This window comes from Xenopus laevis, chromosome 1L (genome assembly GCF_017654675.1).
Source record: "Xenopus laevis strain J_2021 chromosome 1L, Xenopus_laevis_v10.1, whole genome shotgun sequence".
In the NCBI taxonomy this organism is placed as follows: Eukaryota; Metazoa; Chordata; class Amphibia; order Anura; family Pipidae; genus Xenopus; species Xenopus laevis.
In genome coordinates this window covers 106,708,420-106,720,768 of record NC_054371.1, presented here as the reverse complement: position 1 = coordinate 106,720,768, position 12,349 = coordinate 106,708,420, and the positions used below count along the sequence as shown (strand labels likewise).

Genomic DNA, 12,349 nt, shown 5'->3' with positions numbered 1-12,349 from the left:
TGTGTAAAGTGTTCATCATCTGTGAGGAAAAAGAATGGGATTGGGAACTTGATTCTAGCTTTGCTACACCCCTACTAATAATGCAAACAAATCTTTAAAATCAAATTTAAAATAGGGATTATAGCTTGTAGTCAGAGGTCAAAATACCAGAAACCCAAGTCAATATATATATATATATATATATATATATATATATATATATATATATATATATATATATATATACAATATATATATATTTTTTACAATTTTTATAACTGTTTATGGCAAGTATAACCAATAAAACTGTGTATATAGATATATTTATAAGACTGCTGGTAAAATATGTTGTCAGGTGCAAAAGGGCTTGGGGAGTCACAGGATACAACTCAGGAGTAAGGGAGCGCTGTTGGCATAATACGTGGCTGTGATATGTTTGCCATTGGGATCAGCTCCTGAGATTAATGTTTTTCAGGAAGCTTCTTGCTCATTGACATTGATGTTCAGAGCCATTTACAGTCATATGAAAAAGTTTGGGAACCCCTCTTAATTCTTTGGAGTTTTGTTTATCATTGGCTGAGCTTTCAAAGTAGCAACTTTCTTTATATATAAAATGCCATATGGAAACAGTTGTATTTTAGCAGTAACATAAAGGTTATTGTATTAACAGAAAATATGCAATATGCATCATAATAAAATTAAACAGGTGCATATATTTGGGCACCCCAACAGAGATATTAAATCAATACTTAGTTGAGCCTCCTTTTGCAAATATAACAGCCTCTAGATGCCTCCTATAGCCTTTGATGAGTGTCTGGATTCTTTAGGGTGGTATTTTAGACCATTCGTCCATAAAAAAATCACTCCAGTTCAGTTAAATTTGACGGCTACCGAGCATGAACAGCCTGCTTCAAATCATCCCATAGATTTTCGATGATATTCAAGTCAGGGGACTGTTGCAGCCATTCCAGAGTATTGTACTTCTCCCTCTGCATAAATGCCTTTGTAGATTTCGAAGTGTGTTTAGGCTCTTTGTCTTGTTGGAATATCTAACCCCTGCGTAACAAACTTGTGACTGATGCTTGAACATTATCCTGAAGAATTTAGCAATATTGTGTTGAATTCATCAGACCCTCGACTTTAACAAGGGCCCCAGTCCCTGAACTAGCCACACAGCCCCATAGCATGATGGAACCTCTACCAAATTTGACAGTAGGTAGCAGGTGTTTTTCTTGGAATACGGTGTTCTTCTTCCACCATGCAAAGCACTTTTTGTTATGACCAAATAACTAGATTTTTGTCTCATCAGTGAAAAGCAATTTGTTCCAAAATGACTGTGGCTTGTCTAAATTAGCTTTTTGCATACAGCAAGCGACTCTGTTTGTGGCGTGAGTGCAGAAAGGGCTTCTTTCTCATCACCCTGCCATACAGATGTTCTTTGTGCAAATTGTGCTGAACTGTAGAATGATGAACAGATACACCATCTGCAGCAAGATGTGCTTGCGGAACTTCGGAGTTGATTTTTGGGTTGTCTGTAACCATTCTCACTATCCTGCGCATATGCCAATCCTGTATTTTTCTTGGCCTACCAGACCTGGATTTTACAGCAACTGTGCATGTTGCCTTCCATTTCCTGATTACATTTCTTACAGTTGAAACTGACAGTTTAAACCTGACAGCTTTTTGTAGCCTTCCCCTAAACCATGATACTGAACAATCTTTGTTTTTAGATATTTTGAGAGTTGCTTTGAGGATCCCATGCTGTCACTCTTCAGAGGAGAGTCAAACAGAAGTACAATTTGCAATTGGCCACCTTAAATATCTTTTCTCATGATTGGACACACTTGCCTATGAAGTTCAAGGCTTAATGAGCTAATACAACCAATTTGGTGTTGCCAGTAATCAGCATTGATCAGTTACATGCATTCAAATTAGAAAAAATAGAAAACACCCCAGTAGTAAATTATTATGCAGGCTGAGAGGGGTTCCCAAACTTTTCCATATGACTGTAGAAGTACTTTGCTGGATGTCATAATCTTTAGCAAGCACAAATCCAAAAGCGCAAGAAACTTGAAAATCTGGGCCTGGCACTTCGTAATCCTTTATGCCACCCATAGATTTTGAGGTGGTTTAAAGGACTTAAAGGGTTTGTTCATCTTCCAACAGATAGTTCCCCAGAAATAAAGACTTTTCCCAATTAATTTTCAATTTATTTTCTATGTGTGACCATTTTTCTAATATTGAAGTGTAAATCAAAATTTTCACCTTTCTAATGCAGCTCTTCTCTCTAAATTGTTCTACGTTGATACAATAGTTGATACATTTCTTGTCTTTGTCCCTACTGAGCAGATGTTTCAGCTGTTAGAATTGATACAATAGTTGTTAATACTCCAGGCATGCTGCTGAGAAATGAAAAACCAGAGACAGGAACATTAAACTTTAAACTTAGATTTTGGAAAAACTGTAACAAATTTAAAATGGAAAGCAACTGAAAAAAATCTTTAACAATCTGAAAACAACTCAACTGAAAAAGTGTTTGAAAGATGAACAACACACAGACCCACAGACCCACCTCTCACAGACCCACCTCTCCTCCCCGCCCCCACCCCGTCGCTTGAGCATGCGCGTCTGCTTGATGCGGCGTGCACGCATAATTTATGTGCCTGTATCCTGTCTATCTGAGGTACCTAATCTATCTGAACTTAAATATGTTAGGTGGTAGACCAGATAATTGAGGTTGAATGTGCCTGTGTAATGATGTATGAACATGATATTCCTATACAAATATGGCAGCCCCTCATAGAGGAACATGGGGGATCACATAGGTAATGTAAAAGTATTGTGCGAATACTTTTATGGCAAAATTATAAACAACATACAAAGACAATGCTATAATAGATGTAAAAAAGTTTTAAATATGGTGTCAATATCTCTTTAAGTCTTTGACGAAAATGTTGGACCTTGAACACTGAAATTTAAAGGAGATCTCCATGCAAAAATCGTTTTTTGCATAATGAGAAAAATTTAATTCCAAGCAGCTTTCCAATATACACTGCAAGTCCAATGTTTCCAAACAGAATAGCAATTTATTTCTAAGAATATAAAACAAATGCCAAGTATCACCATAATAAACATAGTCCAAATAGTCATTTTTGCTGTGATCATAGAAGAAAAACCCCTGAGTCCTACTCAGGACTCCAGATATTTGTTTAAAAGTTCATTTTAACATTGCTGCAGAATTGTCCACAAATCACCTCCACTAGGTGACTTTGATTTTGGAAAAACTGTAAAAAATGTAAAATGGAAGCAATTGCACATGTTGTAAGTTTCTCTGGGCAAGTGACTTGGATTGGTGTTAGGATAATCCCAGCTCCTACAGCCTGGTACAATTCGGCCTCAAGCACTATTTTTTTAGACAGCTTGGCTGCAATGCTTGAAGCTGCAGCAGTGGGTACACTCGAAGCACTTGTCGAGCTACCCTACAGAGGATCCTCACCTAACTATATCATTATTACCCCAATGGCTACAATTATTCAAACTTTAAAAAAAAAAAAAAAAAAAGGCAGGTATTTAGTGTGAACAAACAGAAGAAAAGAAGGGCACACTCCAATAGAGTAAAATCTGCTACATTAAAACATTTTATAAAAGTAATGCAATTACACAAGTACATTCAACTTAACATATTGGTCTAATGCATTTTGTCATATATCCGTGCTACAAAATGTGCTGGACAACTACTTGTAGTTGTCATTACTTTTAGTGAGTAAATTTATCTCACTGCTTTTACTGTATGAGAGCCTGCCCCTCTTTCTGTTTGTTTTTAGATCCTTAGTCTGACCAATTTTAATACAAATAACGCTACTTGAATCCACCTTGAGCCACTTACAGACATCTGATTTGCTCTCTGTAGATGATCAAACAGACTTGCAAAAACTATTTATTTATACAGGTATGGGATCCATTATCCAGAAAGTTCCCGAATTACAGGAAGGCCATCCCCCATAGGCTCCATGTTAATCAACTAATTCAATATGTCTATGGAGATTCTCATTCATCCAGGTTATGATATACCGTATCTAGTAGAGTTAAGTCTAAAGCAACAGGTCTTTGAGTTTTCTTGAAAAAAGTCCAGTTGCTTTAGTCTTAACTCTACTAGATACTCCACATATTTTACTCTTTTTGCTCTGTAATAATAAAACAGTACATTGCACTTGATAGTAAGATATAATTAATCCTTATTGATGGCTAACCAAAATATAGGTATATATATATACCTATATTCTGTCCCTGAGATCAGCAAATAGGCTGCTCTGGGAATAAAAACACTATAATATATTGGACCATCAAGATATTTCCAGCTTTAAGGGAAGCGTTTCAACTCCCTCCTAACATGCTCCCTCTGCTACCTGCAGCTCAGGCATGATTTCCAAACCTAATTCCCCCACAAGGCTACTAGAACTAATTGATATCAACCTAAAGGTATATTCACATAGACAAGATTTTAAATAACTCGTTTAGTTTTACACTATATTGTGGTGAACCAACTGTGGCCCCTTGTAGTAGTGGCTAAGTGGCATTCCAGACACTCATGAGGAAATGTGGAATGATGCTCTTGAGCAAGATAGTTTAATTTGGGTGACATTTTCTAATTGTGCTTACGTAACAACTTATAGGCTTGCAAAACTGTACCTCTGATTTATGTCCTAAATTTAATTGGGCTTGTTTTTTATGCTTTCCAGCAGTGCCTTGTTATTCAGGACTATCTGGGTTGCAATTTTGAGATACATTAATTAACATGCTTAATTTCCATATCTATCTATCTATCTATCTATCTATCTATCTATCTATCGATCTATATATAGTTATATTTGCATAACCAGTGTTGGCCAAGGGGTGTAATGACCACTTCCTACCACACTTCAATATAGTGCTGGGAAAGGGGTGGATCTTCCTCTTTGGCTGCTGGTGTCCTGATCAACTGGTTGTTCCCATTGAGCCTGGGTACATCAAGGCCCAGTAAAGCCACCGCCCTAAAGGGACCTGTACCTTTAGTGATTGAGTCGGGAATCATGGAACCCTGTGAACGAGGTTTATCTAGAACAGGATAGTTCTGTTATAGACTCTCTAGGAGAGTAAGATAGAGAGCTTAACTAGCAAGAGCAGCTGTGTGCTCCATCTAGGATCTATAGCAGGGAGTATCTTCCCAAAAGGCTCATAGATTGCCTTTAGTGCAGGGACCACAGTGGATAGGGTGTCAGGCTTAGACTCCTTCTCCCCGACCACTTCACTGGGTGGGATCTGGACCACTTTGAGGGATATCTGCCTGAAGGAATTGATGTACTCTTTGACTTCAATACCTTAAGGGAGTCGCATCCTTCATGCTGTGTCATCTGCCTGTTCTGCCAACATCAGATATATATCGGTTAATACCTCAATTGATGTAAGTAAACCTGAGGTCATTGTTCTTGTAACAATAAACTACCCCTCTTTCATTTCACCATAAGAACCTCCTGGCATCCAATCGTTCCTATTTTGCTATACAATAGCCTGAGAGTTGTAGTTCCACTTCACCTTTAAGGGAATCTTCCACTTAGCATAGGCCCTGATCCTGAAGTGTGAGTCGCAATGTAACCCATGCTCATATCACTAGCTGGACACTAACTCCTTGTGGTCTGGATAGCCCAGATAAGCGTTACAAATGTAAAAGATTGTGTTTATCATAGGACAGTGACGGCTCTGAGAGCTGTCATCAGACTACAGACTAATGCCAACAGGCTTAGGGTTTTAAATGTTCTATTTACAGAATAGGAGAATATGGAAAACACAACACAGAAACTTGTAAATACAAGATATAAATACAACAGTAGCCACAGGAGGGCAACACCAGCAAGCTGTTTTACAAGTAGAGGGATAATCGAGTCCATACACAGGATTTACAGTTATAAAACCACCCCACAGAATGGGCAAGGCAAGGTGGGCACAGTAATGTGTGTCAGTCTCCCAGGCTGGGCATAGTCGAATTACAGCCACTTGCACCTGTCAGGTTTCCATAAGCTTTTATGCGGCGTGGGACCTAAGCACACTTTGCCTCCCAGTCTTGCACTTTCAAATACACTCCACAACTTCCTAATACACTTCAACACAGCCTGTTCATGTGTGAAGTCACTTCCAGGTTGTGTTTCCCAACCTAGCTTACTACCCCCTCACTTGGATTGGGCAGTCTAGGAAACGACTGAACAGTGCTTGATAAGCAATAAGCACGTTTAAATTTGTCACAGTGTGTTTGTGGCTTTGTTTGGACAGTGGGATAAAACTGTTACAGGGTAAGTCCACATTGTTGTCTATAGCGACCACTTTATGCAAAAAAAAAAAAATTATTTCTGGCAGTTGAAATCCACAATGGCATCATCCCTTGCTTTTTTTTGTAAGAAACTGGTAAATAACGTGCACCCCAGACAGAAAACTATTTATTTGGGCATAGGTAATTCACTCAAATTTGAGGAAATTATCAAATAACTTTGAAACCGTGGTCAATATATAAATATATTAGAAAGCTGCTTTGAATTTTATTTTACTATGCAGATTTTTGTCAAAAACCACTTTACATAGTTACATGTAACATGTAAACTGGGTTCAAAAAAGACCAAAGTCCATCAGTTCATCAATTTATCTTATGAACAGTGGATTTCAAAATATTTGTAGGTGCTGCTTTCCTTACAATTTAATACAACACACGATAACAGATGCAGAACCCCTTCTTTTGTGTATAGGCAGTGGGTTAAAAAAGGGGGGAGAAGGATGGTACCGTATATGGCATGTGACGCAGTAGAAGGAAATAGCCAACTTTTTTGTTAACGTTCGGCTTTTCTGGCTACTATGCATGTGCAGCCGTGAGAAAAAAGAAGCCAGAAGACTATCTCTCTGGGTTGCTCGCTGGAAGAATCCTGGGCTGCTGCAGTTTTCTCCTAATAGGTGCACCAGCCCGGGGTTTCAGGTAAGTACTTGGCACCCCCAAGTTAAAAGACCTTTCCTTCTCCTTTAAGATATGAAATTGCCACACCATTTTTTAAAACTGTACTCAAAGCAACATCATTTTTTGGATAACAGCACATATATGTAAAATTTTTTTAGAACCAGTTATTTCATTTTTAGAAATCACATGTTAATATATGCAGACATATAGCTGGATACACTGCTTGAAACATTGGTATACTTTTCAAATATAAAAGAGTCTGATTTCTAGTTTGGCAGACACACTGTTAAAGGTAATAACATACTCTGTGGCAATTGCTCACTGAAGACTTTGTCCCACAATCACCATGTACTGTATAGCAGCAATCTCCAGCATAAAATGTCTATTAACCTCATCAAAGAACATTATTATTACTCCCAACAGCCAACCTCTAAACTTTCCATACATAACTCACTTCCATTAGTGGTGCAGTGGCATTAGAAGTGTCCCTTGCTGTACTGCCTCAATTGCACCTGCTGTGCCATTGGGGAATGCAGAGCACATCATCACAATTTAGACCACAAAGTGAAGAAGAGTTCTGCTTTGTCCAGTGATGGAGCAGTTCAGCTCAGTTCAGTGGCATACTAGTTCAACAACTGGATGTGAGAGAATGCGAGAAAGACAAAAAAAGCCAACACAGCATTTTGGTGTTTGACTTAAAAATAATAGGGGAAACATGTCACCCTGACCCATTTCACACATTGTATACACATATACTCTCACTTTAAATGCATTTTTTTAGGACTGGAACTGTGCAGAGAGATTGCTGTTCTTATATCATGTAACAAACATTACCTATTTTGGGGCAGGTTGCATATGATTCTATAAACGTAAACACTAGCTTCAAAACATTATGGGACACCTGAATCACACAGCATAACATTTACTATATATTTATCTTGATGTACTGTATACATTTTAGAATGTTGGCAAGGATTAAGATTAGTGGAAATGTCTAGTTCACATATCTTTTAGGAATGGTGTATATATACCAATCTATTTCACTGTGTCTCTACAGAAGTTGGATGTTAAACAAAATGAACAGTCTTCTATGTCAATAAATAGCCCAGGGAACACAAAGCACCACTTGTGTATTGGATAAATCAATTTACAGTTGGCATTAATACATCTATCTTGCACTGAATGGTGGCTGATTATGGCAAGTTATTCACTAATCACGCATGATAAACTCACAACATGACCACACTCTTCAAAACACTTCAAAACACTCTCCTACTGGAACCATTATAAAATTTGCACTTATCTAACTGATTGTCTTTTTAATAAATAAAGTATGAAAAGTGTACTAATTGCATGCAAACAGCATGTTTTACCCACAATACAGAGTTTCCCCCAGAATTTCAGTGCCATTATGATCAGAGTCCCCATAGTAGTTTCTCGCTGATGACACAAAGGGGCAGATTTACTAAGGGTCGAATATCGAGGGTTAATTAACCCTCGATATTCGACTAGGAACTAAAATCGTTCGACTTCGAATATCGAAGTCGAACGATTTAGCGCTAATCCTACGATCGAACGATTCGAAGGATTTTAATACAACGATCGAAGGAATATCCTTCGATCAAAAAAACGCAGGCAAGCCTATGGGGACCTTCCCCATAGGCTAACATTGACTTCGGTAGCTTTTAGCTGCCGAAGTAGGGGGTCGAAGTTTTTCTTAAAGAGACAGTACTTCGATTATCGAATGGTCGAATAGTCAAACGATTTTTAGTTCGAATCGTTCGATTCGAAGTCGAAGTAGTAGTCGAAGGTCGAAGTAGCCCATTCGATGGTCGAAGTAGCCAAAAAAACACTTCGAAATTCGAAGTTTTTTTAATGCGAATGCTTCACTCGAGCTTTGTAAATGTGCCCCTGCGTGTACAATAGAAGAATTGAATAAATTCATAGACTTAAAACAAATATATGTGTAACCCTATTTTGGCTAAAAAAGTAAAATACCAACTAGTAGAGTAGAGCATGGGCTACATTGGACCTTCTTTTAGCAGGACATACATTTGCTAGGTGGAAGGAGCATTTGAGGTTGTTGCTGAACTACACCTCAATATGGCCAAAGATATAAAATAAAGGAAAATGGCCGCCAGGGGTTCTTTGCAAGCAACAACAAAACAGGCTTTATTCAATATAAAGTGCAACAGGGTTATAATACTCACACATAAGGTATGTCAGAATAATGACATCACTTAAGGAATAGCAGGGGGATTACACCTTTCAGGTTGGCAGTACCTCATGCGGTATGACGCTCCAACAAGGCTCATCCCTCGGGAACCTGGTCCATTGCCCATAGCGACGTACAGCAGCGTCTTGCACTATAGCGCAGCAGCAGAGTCGCATATATTGCGAAAGCGCTCGCATTGCTAAATTTAGTCCAACTGTTGAGCCAGGGGTAGTTTGTGCCACATATAAGCATTTACATGTCCCCACTTGCCGCACCACCTCGCCCACTTACCCACATACCAGGACCACCAAACAGTTCCATTTTAAGGGGGCAGCCCTTTTGCTAGGTTCCAGAGCCAACTGTTAGCCCATAGGGCATAGGTAAAAGCTATGCCCGGGTCATTGGTCTTGAAAGTAGGTTAAAAGCAACAATGTTGCAGATGGTGCTGTGACAAATGTCAATACAGAAAATACATAGTTATAATAATAACAAAGTAGCCAAGGCGAAATCACAAAACAGAGAAGACAATATATGACAATATTTAAATAAAGCACCCCAATGGTAATAGTTCATTGAGTCCATGGGGGGCCACGGTATCCAGTTTATGGATCCACCTGGACTCCCTCCTGAGTAGTGCTTGTTCTCTGTTGCCTCCCCTGGCCAGGGGGGGTTGGTGGTCAATCGCCATGCACCTGAAAGCTGGAAGTGAATGTCTTTTTAATAAAAAGTGTTTGGCTACAGGTTGTAAAGCTTTACATTCTTTTAATGCTTTACTTATGGCCGAACGATGGTTACCAATCCTCTCCTTCAATGTTGTGCACGTTTTTCCAGCATAGTACATGCCACATGGGCAAGTGATGATGTAGACAATGTAGGTGGAACAGCAGCCCAATCTATGCAAGATTTTGAATCTTTTGCCAGTGTGTGGATGTGGAAAATCTAGCCCAGCTAATAAACATTGGCATGTAACAGAATCAGGGCATTTATAACATCCCATCTTCCCAGTTTTATTTTTACACTGAACTGTTCCTTTAACATGCAAAAAGGTGTTTGTTTTTTTATTTTATAGTGAGTTTTGTTAAGTTGCGGAATTCTCTCCCTGAAGTGTTTATACTGGCAGATGCATTAGATAGTTTTGAGAGCCGGATGTCTCTTCAGCTAGTGAGAAGATACAAGACTACAGATATTTATAGTCTTAGTAAAATGTTGATTTTTTTGGAAATTTTCCCTTTAAAGGCAGACTGGAAACAGATTATGATGTTCTTTTATGTTCTTCTGGATAAGCTTAATGTTAGATATGATTTTCTTTATCAGTTTCCAATGCATGTGACATTAAAGTGTTAGGGAGAAAGTATATTTTGTCAAATGCAGCATCATCCACAGATGTTGAGAACATTAACAGAAATAAACTATTCACACCAAGACCAACCAATGATTAAAAACAGGGGTAATTAGGTTGGAAGATGGCAGCAAATGTAAAGAAGCATAAGTGACGCAAAGATGGGCAAAATTAGCATGAGGTACAGGTAAGTCAGAACAGTATGCATTGTGAATAGATCTGAATAGGCAATAGTAAGATCAAACAGCAGGAATACGCAAAAATGTTGGAGAACTCAACAAGGAGAAAGACTGTAATACATGAAAAATGTAAAAGCATTTGCCCTTTTTAACTCTTTAAGAACGGATTACTCTTGGCAGTGTTACTTATAAAATTCATCTTCCATCAGTGCCCATGGCCAATGGCCAGTGCATGTAATTAGTGATTGTTAAGTAAACATAAATAGACAAGGTACTGTGTAAAGTGTAAAGCAAATCACACAGAGTTGGGAAATTGTATCTACAAAAGCTTTCTGCTGAAATGTTTCTGAATAATGGACCTCATACTCCATGAAGCAAAGCAAAGAGAAAGAAGCAGGAATAGCTGCTAGTGCCTTTTTTATTGCCACAACATGTTTGAGCACTGTTGCCTTAGTGATAGAATGGCAAAAATTGCTATTGCTATAGAACTATGGTAAGACCAATTTGGGCAACTTGAAAATGTAGCAATTGTTTGTTGCTACTGTATTTTTTTCTATGAAGTATGTTCCTTTGACATGTTTGTATTGTGTAGATAAGCCTTATTAAACCTGGAGGCAGTACTAAATGGACACTTAACAGACATTTTGCTTTGGGACTTGACTTCACTATGGACATATATGGACTTGCATATTGTTCGCTATACAAATTTGAAAATCCTGGGATTTGCCATAGCAACCACAAGACCACCTACCATGGGGGATGGAGATGTAGTTACTTCACTTCCTGTGTGTTTACTTAAATTCTTGATTGTACACTGAATTTATTACACTTGACAAAAAGCATTGTGCTTGAAACATGTTGTGACAATTAAAACACTGCCAGATAGTTCTAAGAGAAGACTATGAAAGCTATTTTCCCTCTGATTTTGGACTTCTTATAGTAGACCTCATAATTCTATTTTATACAGCTTATGAGACTCGGCTACTTTTTCCTACATCTACCATATGAGGTTTTCATTGTTTAGAGTGTAAATTAAAAAAAAAAAACATTTAACTGGTGCAGTCTCAAAATAATAACATTTCTGTTCCATCCAGGACGAGTTTCATCCTTTCATTGAGGCTCTTCTCCCTTATGTACGAGCCTTTGCCTACACCTGGTTCAACCTTCAAGCACGAAAACGGAAATACTACAAAAAGCATGAGAAGAAGATGACGAAGGAGGAAGAGCGAGGGGTGAAAGATGAGCTACTAAATGAAAAGGCAGAAGTTAAGCAGAAGTGGGCATCCCGTTTGCTAGCAAAGCTACGCAAGGACATCCGGCCAGAATTCCGCGAAGACTTTGTGTTGTCTATTACAGGCAAAAAGGCTGCAAGCTGTGTCGTTTCCAACCCTGATCAGAAAGGCAAGATACGGCGAATTGACTGCTTGCGGCAAGCAGACAAAGTGTGGAGGTTAGACCTTGTGATGGTCATTCTGTTCAAGGGTATTCCACTGGAGAGCACAGATGGGGAAAGACTGGTGAAAGCCAGCCACTGCTCTAATCACCAGCTTTGTGTGCAGCCTCATCACATCAGTGTTTCTGTTAAAGAACTAGACCTTTACCTGGCCTATTTCATTCGAGAGAGAGGTGAGTGTGTAAACACACATTGTTCATCTTCATCCTGT

General features: G+C 38.6%; 1 protein-coding gene across 3 annotated transcripts in view; it reads left to right on the top strand.

Annotated features, from left to right (window-relative positions):
- LOC100301952 (uncharacterized) overlaps nt 1-12,349 on the top strand; it is an 86,676-nt gene that overhangs the window by 18,982 nt on the left and 55,345 nt on the right. For all 3 annotated transcript variants that reach the window (XM_041583268.1, XM_041583247.1, NM_001161387.1), the window contains 1 exon segment: nt 11,780-12,311. In XM_041583268.1, the coding sequence (XP_041439202.1) occupies nt 11,780-12,311 (532 nt within the window).